At 44.1% G+C, this 16,563-nt stretch overlaps 4 protein-coding genes across 6 annotated transcripts in view; 3 read left to right on the top strand and 1 right to left on the bottom strand.

The window, feature by feature from the left end:
* evi5l (ecotropic viral integration site 5 like) overlaps positions 1-1,613 on the top strand; it is a 30,685-nt gene extending 29,072 nt beyond the window's left edge. For both annotated transcript variants that reach the window (XM_060046212.1, XM_060046211.1), the window contains one exon: positions 517-1,613. In XM_060046212.1, coding sequence (XP_059902195.1) covers positions 517-873 — 357 coding nt within the window. In that variant the 3' untranslated portion in view covers positions 874-1,613. The remainder of the gene's footprint in view (positions 1-516) is intronic.
* A 3,088-nt stretch (positions 1,614-4,701) lies between these two features.
* LOC132453431 (zinc finger protein sens-like) lies at positions 4,702-9,399 on the top strand. The gene is made up of 5 exons (XM_060046246.1): positions 4,702-6,270; positions 6,465-6,740; positions 7,113-7,192; positions 7,730-7,895; positions 8,554-9,399. The coding sequence occupies exons 2-5, from the start codon at positions 6,503-6,505 to the stop codon at positions 8,742-8,744; spliced, it is 675 nt and encodes a 224-aa protein (XP_059902229.1). The 5' UTR covers positions 4,702-6,270; positions 6,465-6,502; the 3' UTR covers positions 8,745-9,399.
* LOC132453416 (N-acetylmuramoyl-L-alanine amidase-like) lies at positions 9,233-14,080 on the bottom strand. 2 transcript variants are annotated; one of them, XM_060046225.1, is made up of 4 exons: positions 13,772-14,079; positions 12,121-13,035; positions 11,321-11,531; positions 9,233-9,630 (listed from the first exon to the last, which is right to left on the bottom strand). In XM_060046225.1, exons 1-4 carry the CDS (start codon positions 13,839-13,841, stop codon positions 9,579-9,581), a joined length of 1,248 nt encoding a protein of 415 aa, XP_059902208.1. In that variant the 5' UTR covers positions 13,842-14,079; the 3' UTR covers positions 9,233-9,578. The 2 variants fall into 2 exon arrangements, with proteins under 2 accessions (XP_059902208.1, XP_059902207.1); XM_060046224.1 differs by lacking the exon at positions 9,233-9,630 and adding an exon at positions 10,662-11,070 and having other exon boundaries at positions 13,772-14,080.
* Positions 14,081-14,513: 433 nt separating this feature from the next.
* trappc5 (trafficking protein particle complex subunit 5) lies at positions 14,514-16,006 on the top strand. Its single transcript, XM_060046250.1, has 3 exons — positions 14,514-14,623; positions 14,887-15,159; positions 15,259-16,006. The coding sequence occupies exons 1-3, from the start codon at positions 14,573-14,575 to the stop codon at positions 15,553-15,555; spliced, it is 621 nt and encodes a 206-aa protein (XP_059902233.1). The 5' UTR covers positions 14,514-14,572; the 3' UTR covers positions 15,556-16,006.
* Positions 16,007-16,563: the final 557 nt, after the last annotated feature.

The raw sequence follows: 16,563 nt of genomic DNA, 5'->3' as shown, positions 1-16,563 counted from the left end.
CACAATTCTATCAGGGCAAAAGTAAAATCGGCTCTCCTCCAGAAGAATATGGAAGTCCATACCCACCCAAACATCCCACTTTCACCTCAACCTCTGCCCCACTGCATTATATTACCCTAATACAACAGCCCCAGTGCAGTACATTACCCTCCTACAACAGCCCCACTGCAGTACATTACCCTCCTACAACAGCCCCACTGCAGTGCATTACCCTAATACAACAGCCCCACTGCAGTGCATTACCCTAATACAACAGCCCCACTGCAGTGCATTACCCTAATACAACAGCCCCACTGCAGTGCATTACCCTAATACAACAGCCCCACTGCAGTGCATTACCCTAATACAACAGCCCCACTGCAGTGCATTACCCTAATACAACAGCCCAAGCCCCACTGCAGAAACGTACATCCCTACAACAGCTCCTTCGATCCAGATTCATGAAGGAAAATACCCCCAATAAACCAAACTCATTCCTGACCCATGACCTTTCACCCAACCTGCCCCCAACCACAGGTCAGGCAGCTGCGTGGACTCAAGGCCCCCTGTGGTGGCGGCGTCGGAGGCACCAACTACCACCACCACCACCACCACCTCCACCACCACCACCAGGACCTGGTGGGCCTGGCCAGCCCGGCCTCGGCCGAGGGGGACTTCCTGAGCTCGGACGACGAGCTGCTGGCCAGCCCCGTCCCGCCCAACGCCCTGTTCCCCCCGCTGCCCTCCGCCCATGACCCCCACCCCCTGGACAGCGAGGGCAGCACCGACAGCGAGGTGGAGGAGCGGTGTTTGCGGATCGGGACCACCGCCACGGACCCCCAGCAGCATCTGTACGGCAACATGATGTGCGCCGCGGAGGCCCTGGACAACTGAGAGAGGGCCCGGGGGACGGGGGGGGGACGGGGGGACGGCAGGAGTACTTCTGGCATGGATTGAGAAAGAAGAGAGAATGGCAGCAGGCCAGCTTGAGTCTCCATTGACTGTGGAATGTGTGGTTGGCATTTTCCTCAACCTTCATCCACTTTGGTTTTGACTCTGACACACACATACACACACACACACACACACACACACACACACGACCGGTCATTTACTGATGGAAGGGGGGGGTTTCTTATCAGGTGATCAAGCAGCGATGCATGCTGGGATATGGCGCTGTCCGCAGTCTACGGTTCCCTCGCCCCCATTGAGTGGCACGGAAAAGTGTTGAAAAGTGGCTTTCTGACGACAATGGACCGTCAAGTTTATGATGCAGGGAGCGGGGGGGGCATACCCCAATGACAGAAGTCAAGGGCTTGTCTTCCCTGCCCTTAACCCCCCCTTCCTCCACCTCCTCTTCCTCCTAGTCGTCCTCTTCCTCCTCCTCCTGCTCCTCCAACTCCTCCTAGAGAAGCTTCTACCGCCCAGAGAGGTGGACGTAGCATTGCCGTCCCACTCATGCAACACCCTCCGTCACTTCAGCTCCGTCTTCTGGTCCTGCTCTCCTAAACACACACACACTCACACACACACACACACACACACACACACACACACACACACACACACACACACACACACACACACACACACACACACACACACATATACACACACACACGCACGCACACACATGCGCACATACACACACACACATGCACACACACGCACACACATGCGCACATACACACACACACACATACACACACACTCACATTCTCTCTCATACACTGTGTACAGCTGAACTAGGGAAAGGACCTGACTTTGTCTCTATTCCGGTGCTTTGTCCACACCGAAGGACGAACACACGGCCCGCCATGAGACCATGGGGATACAAACTCGTACACAAACGCACTCATCAGGCGTTGTGTGTTGATTGGTTCAACCCACCAGATGGACCGATGAAGCTGTTACTGTCGGATCGGATCATGAGGATGATGTGGATAAATGGACTTGATTATATGTACGACGGAAGTATTTTGAACATGCCATTTGTTAATAGTCTCAAATCGCGCTCTCTCTCTCTCTCTCTCTCTGTCTGTCTCTGTCTCTGTCTCTGTCTCTGTCTCTCTCTCTCTCTCTCTTTTACTGTCTCTTTTTCTCTTTCTCTCTCTATCTCTCTTTCCCTATCCCTCTCTTTTGTTATTTCTCTCTTTTGCTATCACTCTTTCCTTTTACCAAGCCGACTGAACCTGAGTCAGAGAGATGGAGAGAATGAGGGAGGGCATACTTGATATCGTAGAGATGTCATTAGATGGCATTTATAAAGAAGTAATTTATACTTTACCATGCTTAAAGTGTTGTCTGTGTCCATGCCTGGCAAATGGAAAAGAAAGGCAAGCAAATTACTACAATGATGCATGTCAAAAATATCCAATATGACACATATTACAATAACAACAAAGAAGAAGTTAATGTTGCCAAATGTTTTGATTGATTTTGTTTTCTTTTTTTCAGGTATTTATATGTTGTAATTTATTTTGATATGTTTTATTTTTTATATCTATAAATCTGTATGAAATATTATATACCTTCGATGGCAGGGGGGGCAACGCATTGGTTCACCCCCCTCTGTCCTTTGTGCCAATTGGTCCACAAGAGACTGCTGTTTGCAGGGTAACCATGGAAACCCATGTTATGGTAACAGATAGTGTGCTGCTATGATTTGTACTTTTTTGTGGTCTCTCAGTTTGAGGCAGATATGTTCCCCCGGAACCAACTACAGAACTAAAAAGATGGAGACCCCTAATCTAAGGATTAGTCTATTCTGACTTGTCATGGGTGTTGAGTGTGTGCGTTACAATATGTCAACATATCATGCATCAACATAATCTTTATAGAGTAGGATGTAATGCATATGAACGCATAGATAACAGAGAACATACATATTGTTAGGGGGTGGCAGGAAAAAATAATATCAATGAATATATACCTATCACTGTCAATCCAGGGTTGTTTAAGGTTTATTGAAGATGCAATTTGTGGAGATGGTTTGTCAACAAGTCTGTTAAATCTCGGATGATCATGTTAAAAAGGGAACGTTATCAGGATTAATGATAACAACAGGCAACAATTATGAAATGAATCTGCACCCACCATTGAACAACAGGTTTGTAACTGACTCTGGTTGCGGTTCAGAGAAGTACACAATATTCTAGGGAAATAAGGAAACTACTATTCCAGTTAAACCAACCACTACCCTAAAGAGGATGTTGGCTTTTAGGATTACACATAACCACTACCTTTTGGTCACCCCCACTAGTCAATGCAATATTAACGAAACTCCTCCTGGGTTTAATTATCAGATAGAAACCTACATTTTATTACCTATATTTATTGATCTCAATACAGTGGCTGAATGGTAGTTGATTATAGTCAAAGGTCTGTTGTTTGTCTGTACTCTCTGCGTAAACGTAAGCGTCATTGAATCTGGACCAAGGTGTTCATAATTCGTGAAAATGAAATTACGATTCATGTTGACTTTTGATCAAAGATTGAGTTTAATCCTTTAAAGTTTCAACTCAATCTATTATTTATCCGCAAGGCTGAGATCAGCCCTTATGTAGACACGTGTTCTACCGCCGTACAGTCATGGTGCTCTTTACAAGAAGCAAAACACAACACCTGGATAAACTGTGATCAAGCAAATTGACATTTGTTAATGATGAGTGAACACTATTTTGTTTATTTCTCATAACAGTGTTTGTCTAATGAAAGAGACTATGTCTTTCCTCCTGAATACACACAGATCAGCTTGTGGACAAACACTGCAGCTTTTGCTCCAGAACGCAGCTCTTAGTGTACACGTTCAGTTGCTCACCCTTTACCTCTATGTACTCTCAAAGGTTTGACATCATTACCAGTGCCATCCATGGGGCAGAGTTGTACTGGGATATTTGAGGCACACCTTTTTGACTATGTACAAAAAGGTTTTCATATAGTCTTCTGTAAACTGAAATGTTAACTACTGGTGATACTGTTCTCTCTGAAAGTTATGTTGAGTCTAAATCTACAATCTTGACGCCATTGCAATGGTTACACCAAGTATTGCAGGAACAGGATCTAGAGGACTATTGTGGACCATTAAGTATTCCTTATTTTTCCTTAGACTATGAGGAAGTGAAATTAATTAGGTTACTTTGCACCTTTTCTATTGTTCATCAGTGGGGGAATGGCGCAAAACAACACATCGGTCTTTGTAGAGACTCAAAAAGGAACTATGAGGATTATAAAAGCATTAACAGTATTAGTCCAGCCAGCAATTTGTTTCACCGAAACCAAAATAACAACAGGCTTCAGACTATGTCATGTCCATGCATTTATAACGGGTTGTAGGTTTAAAACGGTCAAAACAAAGACAGTCTGATCGGTACAGTGATGTCCTCTACATGACCCAGACATTCCACAACCACCATGTTTCCGCTCGCTTACAGATCTGCAGATGTTGTTGACCAGTAAATATAACTGGCAGTGAAAGCGATATAAATAACAAATGAAGGAGTGGAATAAACTTTCAGTGTTCTGTATCCCCTTCATGATACAAAAATAAACTTTGACACTGCACAATTGCAGAGGCGATGCATCGAAGTGTTGTGTTGTGTTCTTTTTGAGGCCATCTTGGGGGATCTAAGGGCCACCCTACATTTTCCTCGCAGTAAAAAATATCCTAACAACCCCTGTCGCCCCTTTCCCAGCCAAGCAGGGTGGTGTACCACCTGCGTCTGCCCTCGGCCCGAAAGGACCCACCCACCCCTCGTACACCGATGTGTCAGCCACACCCCCTTCTCCCGATCACTGCAGAACGGGGACGGCATCGGGTTCCTATCGTGATCTAATGGTAAAGGTCAGAGAAAGTCAGCCAACCCTTAATCAGAGCTGGCTATGATTAATCTAGAGTCAAAGTGAACCGGTCTGAGAAGATACCATGGAGAAGGTCTCCTATCACCCCCATTTCTCTGTTTCAACAGCGTTGACTCATCCTCGTCAAAAGGGGTCAGCCCCAAGCAGTCTGAGGTGACTTCTAGCGCCCTGAATGGCGATAAAAAGTCATGGTTGCACTATACAGACGGTTCAATATAAACATGGCTGCTCTGTATGGAAGGGGACTCATCAGACTTCGGTATCATTCAGATGTAGAAATAGAGGTGTATGAAATAGGTAAGGAAGTAGGCATTTTTTGATTGGTTCGAGATCACCAGGACAAGGTCATCAAATGATTTGAAGAAATCAAGAGACAGGAATGCCTTTGCATCCTCATGAGCAACGTAGGAGAATATTGTCGGAGTGGAGGTCACCCTTTACTCATACGCTTCTCTATGGCTCAAAGACCTCATGATGTTGTTACCAGGAGAAAATCGAGTACAACAATATATCTATTTGGGACCCTTTGATTAATAACATTGTTAAATGAAAGACACTGCAGGACAAATGAGGCACTCACCGTTTATGCACAACCTGTCATTTCATATCAATACATAGGCCTATATATACATTTCCATCATTGAGAGTGCAGTCGTTTTACATGCTCCATTGTTTAATCATTGCATTGACTACTAGGTTAATAAAGAAGAGTTGGATATTTAGAGGGGGAGGGGGGACAAAAATGTAAAAATGTGTCCCTATGGTCATTGTATTTCGTTGTACCTGTTGAATGAATAAAAACATAGAAAATAAGTAGGGGCGTGTTGGTCTTTCTTTTTCTGTTGATTTTTTTTACTTCTTAACTCTTTGGTAATCCAAAAATGTGTTCACACTCTGTCAACACGAGCTACATTGCAAACAAACACACACACACACACACACACACACACACGCACGCACACGCACACAAGCATACGCACACAAGTATACGCACACGCACACACCTGACACGCCACAATGACCCACCCAGTAATGCTTCCCCACCAAGGCTGCTCGATCGATTTATTCATAACAGATACGTGCCATTTTGTTATGTCTTTGAGCCGCGTCGTTACTCGTCGTTACTTTTTTAGGGACTCGGTTGTGTTCTGCGGTAGGCTACTTGCATTGAGGAAGCACTGTGGTCCAAGAGCTAAGCTTTACACTTCCTCGTTCTCATCATTATTGGGGTCTACATCATGGTCTACATGCAGAGCTCAACTCAACATTATACCAGCCTCGTAGTGGTGATGTGATTGATTTAGTTGTTGTTTTAACTATTCACCTTACGGTTCTCTTCTGAGTGATGTGCTGCAATTCAACTTCAGAAAAATATGGTGAAATTCGTTTGCTGATGGAATTTTTCCATAGGCTTGAAGAAATTATAGTTTGGTAAGTGTATGCTTATTATGAATCTATTTAAATACTTAATACAAATATAGACTGATTAGACTGATACATTCTCACAAGTGCAATTTTTTATGTTTTTATTTAATATTTTGCTATTGAATTGGTATTACGCCAAACATCTTATTTTTGAAATTATTATAAAAATTACGATTTAAGGTCACTATCTCTTTCTACAGCACAACATCCGCAGGTTAATCACTGTAAGGCTCGAAGAATGCCTCGTTCTTTCCTGGTGAAGCGAAGGGACCCGAACCACCAGCGGGCCACTTTGAGAAGCTCTGGCCAGAGCAGTGCTGTCATGACACTGTGCGAGTTGCGACAACCTAGGCGGCCCTGGGACAGCGCCTTGGAAAGCTCCTCAACAATAATGCACAGAGATCACACTGGGATCTGCTCCTCCTTGCTGCCAAAGCCCCACACTGCGTTACAGCCACTCGGCTCCAAGACATCCAGTAAGAGAGATACTTTTGTATGGTTTGTTTTGGATTCAATTGAAAGACATTGTGTATTGATTAGTTAATTAGCTGATTGATTTGTCATTTATTTATTAGTTGATTAAATCGTGTGTTTGTAAGTCAAAGTCAAAAGTCAAAGTAAAATGTATTCGTATAGCACAGTATCAGACACAGTGGTTATTCAAACTTATACTTTTTAGTAACGAGACAACCGGAGTAAGACCAGTTTGAAGGGTATTGGCTTCGGCCTTTACAATTATAAAAAAGCTGCACCCTGCAGCAGTTTTCATAAAATATAACGTCATTTATATCGTTTCTAATGGCCCATATCTTGTGAAATTCACGTTTTCTTTGTTTCAAATTGTGTAGATACTGACACCTGCAGTTCTGACAGTAGATATGATTCAACTTCTGATGGGAGCAACAGATTAGCCCCGACCTCGCCAATGGTATGTCCCAATCAAATTAATGTACACACTCGATTTAAAGGTTTCAATGAAAAATATGTTTTTAGCTTTACTTGTTTGTATATTCAGGTCAAACAGGTGGAAAGGGAAAGGCCAATAAAATCAATAATAATTGCTTATCGGAGGAACTAAACAACTCCACAGTGGAGTACACTTGAGTTCCACAGTGGAGATCCACACAACTCAGTTAGTTCACTGGGGTGGAGCCTCCACTCCGGGAACTAACTTATGTGAGAATTGGGTAAGAGATCCATTGTAAAAGGTGTTTTACTACAGCATAGAAAATAGTGAAGGGACAGACAAGAATCAAGATACATATTTCATACTTTAAACTGATTTTCTTATGTGCTACTCAATTTACAAATAATTTATATTTCATGAATCTTCAAAATAATCTGTAGAATTGTTTCATCCACCCCTACCTCGTTCTGAGTGTATATATACCTTGCACATGGATGACAAAGAAAACTTTTTTTAAGTCACATAAGATGCGCCTAATCCATCACGTTTGTATTGTAGGAGAAAACCTTTAGTTGCACAGTGTGCGGAAAGGTCTTCAAGCGTTCCTCCACTCTGTCCACGCATCTGCTCATCCACTCCGACGTCAGGCCCTACCCCTGCCAGTACTGTGGGAAGCGCTTCCACCAGAAGTCGGACATGAAGAAGCACACCTTCGTCCACACTGGTGAGTCTAGGGTCATGAATGCTTGTAGGAGGCACCAGTGGAAAGTTGTGTCCACGTCGTGTTGAACGTGACGTCAGAATCCAGACTTTAAATCCATATCTAAAGTTTAGATTTGTCTATAAAAGGCGATGGTGGACTAGCTCAGATTTTGGCAGTAGCAGGTTTACACTTTCTTTCACTTTGATTTGTTTCGAACAATCCTGTTCGTGGAAGCCGGGATCTGTAGGTGCGTAATTGGCAAGCACAAACTCGACCAATACTAGTCAACTTTAAAAAGGATTAAAATCAACACTGTGAAAACTGTAACTGTAGAAAAATCGTATTCGAATCCCGCTCTGAAAGCGTTATCCACTAGCGCAAATGAGTTTCTTTTTGGTAGAAATCTCTGCAATGAAACCTGAAAAAAGGCGTAACTCAGACTTTGCAGTTTTTGGTTTCCGGTCGCGGTTCTCTACCATCTTCCCCCAGAATTTCTGCTGGATCCGATATTGAAATGACTCATTGACCAACCACCCACCTTTAAACCGCAATGAGTATAACCATTAATAAATACGATTTTAACGCTGCTTTCTTGCCCAGGTCGTGCTCGGAAAGTATCTGACTCATCTGGTAGAGTGAAGGTTAAATTCAAAAACCAACGTTTTTTCTCCCTTTGCAGGTGAGAAGCCGCATGTATGCCGTGTGTGTGGCAAGGCGTTTAGCCAGAGTTCCAACCTCATCACGCACTGTCGCAAACACAACTGGGAGTGGCCCTACCATTGCCCGTGCTGTACCTTTGGCTTCCAGACCAAGCTAGCGCTGAGACAGCACTGCTGCTCCCTTCGCTACAAGGGAAGACTAACTGACTGACTAACTCGCAGGAGGGAAGGTCGGTCAGGCAGGAAGGGGGATTAGCATGCTATGAATCGTATTAGAAGTCAAGGGGATCTTGCTCCAAAGGCCAACTGAAGCCATACCACGATAGCATAGTAGGCTGCAGCAGGCCAATGCATATCTTTTAAGCACGTAATTATTGTTAATAGGATCGAATGTTGGGCCTTGGAGGTTATGGTACGATTGCGCTCCGCTCGCACTAGTCAATGTAGGAGTTAGTTAGACTCATGAGGTTCATAAGCCCATATTTTCATCAACAAGCAATTTGTGACGCATGGACTGTATAAGTTACTAACATAACAATATTTATTTTTTCGAAACTTTAGTTTTTTGGTGTTTAACACATTACCTTTTAAATGTGGATGATGATTGTTATTGATTTTTTTTATGATCCGGGGCTGAAATGCCTTTCATTCTTTGTTCTGAAGCCCAGAATTCATCAAATGAAAACGATTGAGGCCAACAAGAATTGAAAAACATTATTCTGTCTATGTGCGGGAAACAAAACATTATTTCCATTATATCTAACTACTGCTTACATATTTGACATGTATAGATGCCTTGATATGTATATGATTGAGAAAGTGACTCTTTCATATTTGTTCATTAAATTGAGGTCGCTTAAGAATCATTCTCATACTACTTACAATGACTAAAGCTATACCGTCCACTGACGTTTGTGAAAAAGGACCTTCTTCAGTTTACAATATATATTATATATAATTATTAACAACTGGTCAGCTGTTTCACCACTGTGCTCTTGGGACAACAACGCTGGAACAGTCTTTTCCCGGGGTATTTTCGTCCACTTTATTGTAGGTGCGAACCTTCAGCTACTCCGGCTTTTTGGCTGCGATGTCTCCTGCAGAGTCATACACAAATCACAAACGACTTACCCTATTTAAATGGACAGGGTAGTTTTAGACTTTAAAAAAAAAAAAGACTAGGTAATCCTATCCAGTAGCCACTGTTAAGTTGTAACGTATAAGGTTCATAACAAACCCTTAAGCTGCTGTTCAAGTGAGATAAATGTTTCTGCAAATTTCGGATTAACCAACCAAGATTAGAGTCGCTTGGTCCAGGTGAGGTGACTCTTGCTGTCCCATTTCCTGGTGTGTTTCTACCACTGTCCGGTGGTAGATCGACTGATCGATCTGATCTTTTCTTATTCTCTCAGAATCCTCATCGGCGAGAAAATGTCATACTATGTTTTGGAAAAACATGGTCTAATGTTAACTTAAACCCGCACTTTGTAAGTTTTCCCTATATAAACATCTAGTGGGTATTAGGGTTAGAGTTCTATCCGGGTTGTATTAAAAACGAGTAACAAAATATTGTAGTGAGGAAATATTGGCCATGGGGTGGCACTGTTACACTGAAACAACTTAGAAGTAGCCTACAACGTTTTGCCTCCCAAATGGACCAGATCTATTGCCATCACTCATGATTGAGGAGCTTGAGTAAATCGACGGTAGGCTATTCATATCTGCTATGATCCAAAGTATCACCGGAGTCGTATATTTCCCAGATCTCATCATCATGGCGCGGTGTTTCCACCGTCATGCCTCGTTACTAATAGTCTAGGCCTCAATTTCCCTAGACGTGTCATTCGTTAAATTCATAAAGACATTATGGTTCAAGTGAACCAGACTTTTCCTATGAAATACAAATTATTACCTTCGTCTGCCATTTATGCACTTCAAGTTTTCACACCTCTCCGCATGCTTTATAGTGTCAGCCTTCCTCTTTTCCGCATCAATTCTCCCTGATCGACTACCCTAACGTCAATTATTTTTGACCATGAAAAAGAAGCTTAAAACGAAGACACAAAATGCTAGCAATTGAATGGAAAACATAGTCCATGACCATGAATATAAAAGATAACCACTTGGAGACTTCAGAGATGACATTTAATCAATCATATAAATTACCATATGGTTTTCAATGGTAAGGTAACATAAGGGACATTATGTTTGTGAATGGTTTTGCTTTTGGATCCTATCATTTCCCGAAGCGATCCCAGGTACTGATTTCCGAATAGAAGGCGTCGCCGGGGCAGGAGGTATTCACCACTTGACGGTGTCCCAGTAGGGTATAGTTTACAGCCAGTCTCCCCCCGTCGACCGCACACTGTACCAGACGGTGGCGCAGCAGGTCCATGGAGTAGCGCGAAGGCAGAGTGGATATGTAGTTGCCGATTATCGCCACGCCGTAGCCGAGGGAATTGCGATCCCTAGTGTGCGCCCCGACGTTATGCCATCCTCTGCCCTCGTAAACATAGCCATCAGAGCCCACCACAAAGCTTGGAGGGGGATAACAAAAAAATACATAAATTATGTTCTTCACAAGGCATAGATGTAGTATAGTTGTGTTGAACTATAGGAAACTATTAACATGTTGCTGTTGGGTTATGTATTTTATAATTCATGCAAACAGTGGCCCTTTCGTTCAATACCCAAATCAAGTGCCGTGATAGGACGGCTCTCAATTCACTCAATGTTCACCAAGCGGTTCCAGACGTGCTTTCTATCAACGATGAAGGACGGTTGTACCTGTATCCGATGTCTTTCCAGCCCCGCTCGTCCTGATGGAAGCGCTGCATGGCCCTCATGTCTCTGGAGCAGGCTGGGAAGGACAGGCAGGGCGTCGAGGGCTGGTAGGTGTGATGGATGTAGAGGTAGGGCAGCGGGGGGGACAGAGGCGAGTGAGTGCCTCGGATGGCCTCCGCTCCCCACTGGCACCGAGAGATAATGGGAGGGCAGTCTGCGCACAGGGAAGACCCAAGACGGAGGGTGAGTGGTCCCCTTGTGTCGGGGGACTCAACTATTTGGAGAGGTTGATTAGCACTAACACAAAGGACAGGTGTGACAGTGGAATCCGGTGGCCCGATGCATTGACCAAAAGACAGGGCAAGACCTTTGACTAAGAACCAGGGGTTGATATTAATTTGTGGAAGAGAGCCCCAAAAGTATTACGTTATAAAGTTATTGACAAAGAAAATTTGACAAAGAAAATCATTTTTACTTGATATCTTGACAAAACCTCCATAATCGATTAGTTGGTAAACCCTGTCTCACTGTAGGTCTAACATTTATTTCTTGTTTCTTTTTTTTTATATTGTGGGCATATTTGCAATTCCTCTTTTATATATATTTCTTTTTTAAATGTACATGTATATATATATATATATATATATATATATATATATATATACACCGAGGAGTGGTGTATATGTGTATATAATAGTGTATATAAATGGTATATTTACCATTTATATCCAACACTCATGCATGCTTGCCGTAGTTATTCCCCACTGTTTACCTCGGGGGTGGATCGCAGGGGCAGCTCTTACCCCAGTACATGTGAGTGAAGGCCTTCAGCCCCTCCTTCACCGACACCTCAACGCCGTCGTCCAGGGCGATCCACTCCGTCTTCTCCAGCTTCCACACCATCACCAGCGTCTCCATCACCTGCCTCTCGGGGTCCAGCGGCTCCAGCAGGCTCCTGGAGCTCTGCCGCCGCTTGGCGCTGGCATGGCCCCTCAGCTCCTCCAGGCCGCGGCCCTCGCTCAGCACGTAGCCGTAGTACCCCCTCAGCGTGGCGCTGAGCCTGGTCGGCGGCGGCGGCGGCGGGGCGGCCCGCGACAGGTTGCCGAGGGCGGTGCCCAGGATGGCCCCGTCCATACCCCCGTTGATCAGGGCGTCGGTGGCCAGGGTGGGCGTCCGGGACAGCCGGAACACCCTGGGCTGCTCCACGCTGTCCCAGCAGCCGCCGGGCCCGAGACGCAGGTCGGCCGAGAAGTCCTGCAGGCTGAGGAAGGACAGGCCCAGAGACCTTCCCAGGGTGAGGGGGAAGACCCCAAAGGCCGCCACGCTGGACGCTCCGCCCTCCTGCTCTGTCTCCGCCTCCCGGGCCCTCAGCCCCGCCTCGATGCCCAGCAGCAGGGGAGCCAGGGCCACCGTGGTGCCGTCCGGGGCCAGCACCACCCCCCGCTCCTCCCCCTGGTCCGTCACAATGTGGTGCACGGCCTTGTCGAAGAAGCTGAAGGAGGAGGCGTTCAGGATGGCCTGGTCCAGGGTGGCCGAGAGGACGGGGAGGCGGTTGGAGGCGCCGAGGTAGTGCACGGTGAGCGGGTCGTCGTGGCCTGCGATCCTCCGTAAGGCTCTGACCAGGGCCAGCGGGGTCAGGGTGGGGTTGGACTGTTCCACCTGCTCCACGGCGCTGATGAAGCTCTCCATGCTGCGCAGGTGGGGAGTTGACACTGGAGCTAACCAATGAACAATAAGCAGGTTGGTGTTTGACACTGGAGCGAACCAATAAACATAAGAAGGTGGGCAGTTCACACTGAAGCATTCAATAAATAATAAAGTGGGCAGTTGAAACTGGCCTCTGTGGTTAGAGGTTCCTCACTTTGTAAAAAGGTGCTGCTTTTGTGTTTTATAAGAGTTGGAATTAAAAACCTGAGGGCACCTTATGCAAATTAGAATTAGGGGAATGTACATAAGCCCAGGTGTACTCCCTGGTGAATATATATATTTGTTAGAAAAAACTTAACACATCCTCATTTTTTAAGAAAGACAACCAGTACCAAGCATTCGCAAATATGGTCCTAATCTGACCAGAAAAAAGTACTATTGGAGAAAAGTGAGAGTGTATAATCGACTGTGTAATCATTTACAAAAGGAAAGGCTTGCCTATAGGTCATTAATGTTCCTTGACATCAAGCAATATGCAGGTGGGAGGTTGAAACCTAAGATTACCATTAAACAATAAAAAATAAACATCCTGTCATTGGAGAAATAATTAAACTGTTAGGTCTCTGTCTAACTGAAATTAGATATTCAATTAATCCTATCCATATGTTAACACAACTCTCTAAATAAATTACTGTCATAAGACTTCAAGTAATTACTATAGAGAAGCAGTGGCTCATTTAATAGGCCTATTTGGAATAAGGGGGGGGAAAGTTTTTTTTATTAATTATTAAAATGAATGACATGTACCTGCAGGATGGCTATGGGCGCCTTGAAATGACACCGCCAGAAGCAGCCAGAATGTCCCAAACGAGGCCATGCTGTAGCCTACTCGATTTACCCGTACCTGTCAAGAATCTCTTAGGTTCCCAAAACATTGATGTTTAAAAAAATTGATGTTCCGAAAAAACACTCACCATTACAGTTTGGTGGGATCTTTTTTTAAAATAAATGTAGGCCTAGCTACAATAATCTCTTAATGATTAGACATCCCCGGTGATTTGAGTTCGTCCTGGACGTGTTTTCTGAAACGTTCAACTCTCCACACAAATAGTTGGTGAGTTGTGTATGTGATTTTGGTCTTGTGTTCCCCCACGAGGGGAGGGTTTGTGTACACTGATGCTTACAAATATTGATTAAGCCAAAGTTGAGTTGTGTCATTCTGAAAACAAAGTCTGGTACAGCTTGTTTCTAGGTTACACATGCTAGCATAGTGAAATGTTAATTAACTCAATAGCTACCTACCCATGCACATCATTAGGCATCAGTAGACCTGTGGTTTATGCTTGACATGCTTCTATAATAAATAACAGTAGTTACACGTGAGACCCAAGCTATGTTCTATGCCACAAATGTATGTTTTTCATAATTGTATATTAGGTGAATACTAAAATGTGAGTCTAAGTAGGATCCAACATTTGGTTTAAAATATGAATGCATTCTCATTGTAGTAATTTAAGAATTTATTTTTGGATTATTCTGTTGCGTAAAGGTTTCATAACGGCGCAGTTATTTTCGTCACGTGGCTTTTTGAACGTGACATGTGACGACATGACGTTAACACCCGGAAGAGGAAGCATTTCTACCAAGACGATAACATTGGTAGGTCTACATTCATGGATGAAACGTATCTTTGTTTGTATAACGTATTGTGTATTAATGTGGATTATACTCTTGTACAATCTAACAATTGCATTGCAGCCGATATTTGCAACTGTGGCTAGCTTATTTGACCCCTTGTTGTATTTGCGCGTAACCTTTAAAAATGCATGATTCCCCCGGTTGACAAATTTGCACATTTAGTATTTGCTGATGCTCCGCCTCAACCCTCTCTTTTCCCTTTATTCTTATGTTTATCCTAATAGAAGATGGAGACTCGGTTCACCAAAGGGAAGTCCGCTATTCTTGAGCGACCACTTACTCGGCCCAAAACAGAAGTGAGCGTCAGCGCGTTCGCTCTGCTGTTCTCCGAGATGGTGCAGTATTGTCAGAGTAGAGTCTACTCCGTGTCCGAACTCCAGGCTCGGCTGGCAGAGATGGGCCAGGGCGTAGGGGTCAGCCTGCTGGACGTCCTGGTTCTGAGGGAGAAGAACGGAAAGAGGGAAACCAAAGTCTTGAACATACTTCTTTTCATCAAGGTAAAGGAGTGTCTGTCTGTTTGTTCCGTCCTCGTGCATGCATGCATGCACGCACGTACGTATGTGGGAATGACATATTAAAAGGGCATTTGTCTACAGGTATCCGTGTGGAAGTCCCTTTTCGGCAAAGAGGCTGACAAGCTGGAGCAAGCAAACGACGACGACAAGACCTACTACATCATAGAGAAGGAGCCCCTGGTCAACCTGTACATCTCAGTACCCAAGGATAACAGCAGCTTGAACTGCGCTGCATTCACAGGCGGGGTAGTGGAGGCCATCCTCACCCACAGTGGCTTCCCCGCCAAGGTCACCGTCCACTGGCACAAGGGCACCACCCTCATGATCAAGTTTGACGAGGCGGTGATAGCCAGAGACAAGGCCCTGGAGGGCAGATAGAGGTGTGTGAGTGAGAGGGAAGGAAGGGGAGGAGAGGTATACAAGCGGCTGCTTTTAGCTCCATCGAACTGTCCCGAGACTTTTAACTAAACATTCTCAGAGGTTTTTAAACAATGAGGTAGCATTTTAGGGGTCTCTCTGGACGGTGCCATAGGCCCAAAACCAGAGCATCAGTGACGTGCCAGATTAAATAAATGTATGTACAACTTATTTAATGATGGCTGCCACAATGGTGACAGTGGCACGAAGGCTAACATGTAAACTCCACTAGGGTTAACAGGGCATACTGTCGTGTGAACAACATGGTTCGTTTTTAGAAACGTAACAAAATGGATCCAAATTGTATGTGAAGGTTATTTCGTTACAGCACACTCTTAAGATAGTGTTCATGGTGTTTTTGTTTTCTGTTAAAGTTCAAAGAAATATACTAATAAACTATTCTGAAAACATTGTTTTGATTTGAGTTCTATGTCAAGTTGGCAAGTTGTAAATGTAGATTTAGTCTGCGGTGACAAAAAAAATAAATCAAAAAAATGTAAAGCATTTAAATACAGAAACTGCTTAGAATATACACCAAATGAATACTTTAAGGTGTATTTGATACATTTATCTTTATTAAAACCTAGGAAACGGGAAATCTGCATTCCCACTCTTAACGCATCAGTCACTACGCATAGAGTGGCGAAGTCACGCCCCTTCCGGTAGAGCCCGTGGGACCTATGAGATCGAAAAATATGAATGGGTTTCAATGGAGAGAAAGTAATTATTTCCTGGACCCAGTCTTTATATGCCCCGGATTACACATATGTTGTTTGTGGTTTTAAATGATATATTTTTTTAATGCAAAGAAACTAAACATTTTCGAGTTTGTTAATGTTAGTTTTTTTTCCAAGGGGAGGATAAAAGCATCAAAAGAGGTGAAAACCATTTTAAATTGGGGCATGTGGAGAGTTTCAGTTATTCCGATGGGGAGATTGTCGGTCTTGTCCGCGCCAGTCGCAGCAAGCG

This window comes from Gadus macrocephalus, chromosome 3 (genome assembly GCF_031168955.1).
Source record: "Gadus macrocephalus chromosome 3, ASM3116895v1".
In the NCBI taxonomy this organism is placed as follows: Eukaryota; Metazoa; Chordata; class Actinopteri; order Gadiformes; family Gadidae; genus Gadus; species Gadus macrocephalus.
This window is presented reverse-complemented; position numbering and strand designations above follow the sequence as displayed.

Bases quoted from the DNA above. Each gene is read 5' to 3' on its own strand.
- LOC132453431 (XM_060046246.1), top strand. From the start codon at position 6,503: ATGCCTCGTTCTTTCCTGGTGAAGCGAAGGGACCCGAACCACCAGCGG. The intron at 7,193-7,729 runs GTATGTCCCAAT...TTTGTATTGTAG, and splicing joins TAGCCCCGACCTCGCCAATG to GAGAAAACCTTTAGTTGCAC. The intron at 7,896-8,553 runs GTGAGTCTAGGG...CTCCCTTTGCAG, and splicing joins GCACACCTTCGTCCACACTG to GTGAGAAGCCGCATGTATGC.
- LOC132453416 (XM_060046224.1), bottom strand. From the start codon at position 13,841: ATGGCCTCGTTTGGGACATTCTGGCTGCTTCTGGCGGTGTCATTTCAA. The intron at 13,036-13,771 runs GTACATGTCATT...TTCATTGGTTAG, and splicing joins CGCCCATAGCCATCCTGCAG to CTCCAGTGTCAACTCCCCAC. The intron at 11,071-11,320 runs GTACAACCGTCC...TCCCCCTCCAAG, and splicing joins TGGAAAGACATCGGATACAG to CTTTGTGGTGGGCTCTGATG.
- trappc5 (XM_060046250.1), top strand. From the start codon at position 14,573: ATGACGTTAACACCCGGAAGAGGAAGCATTTCTACCAAGACGATAACA. The intron at 14,624-14,886 runs GTAGGTCTACAT...TTATCCTAATAG, and splicing joins CTACCAAGACGATAACATTG to AAGATGGAGACTCGGTTCAC. The intron at 15,160-15,258 runs GTAAAGGAGTGT...ATTTGTCTACAG, and splicing joins ACATACTTCTTTTCATCAAG to GTATCCGTGTGGAAGTCCCT.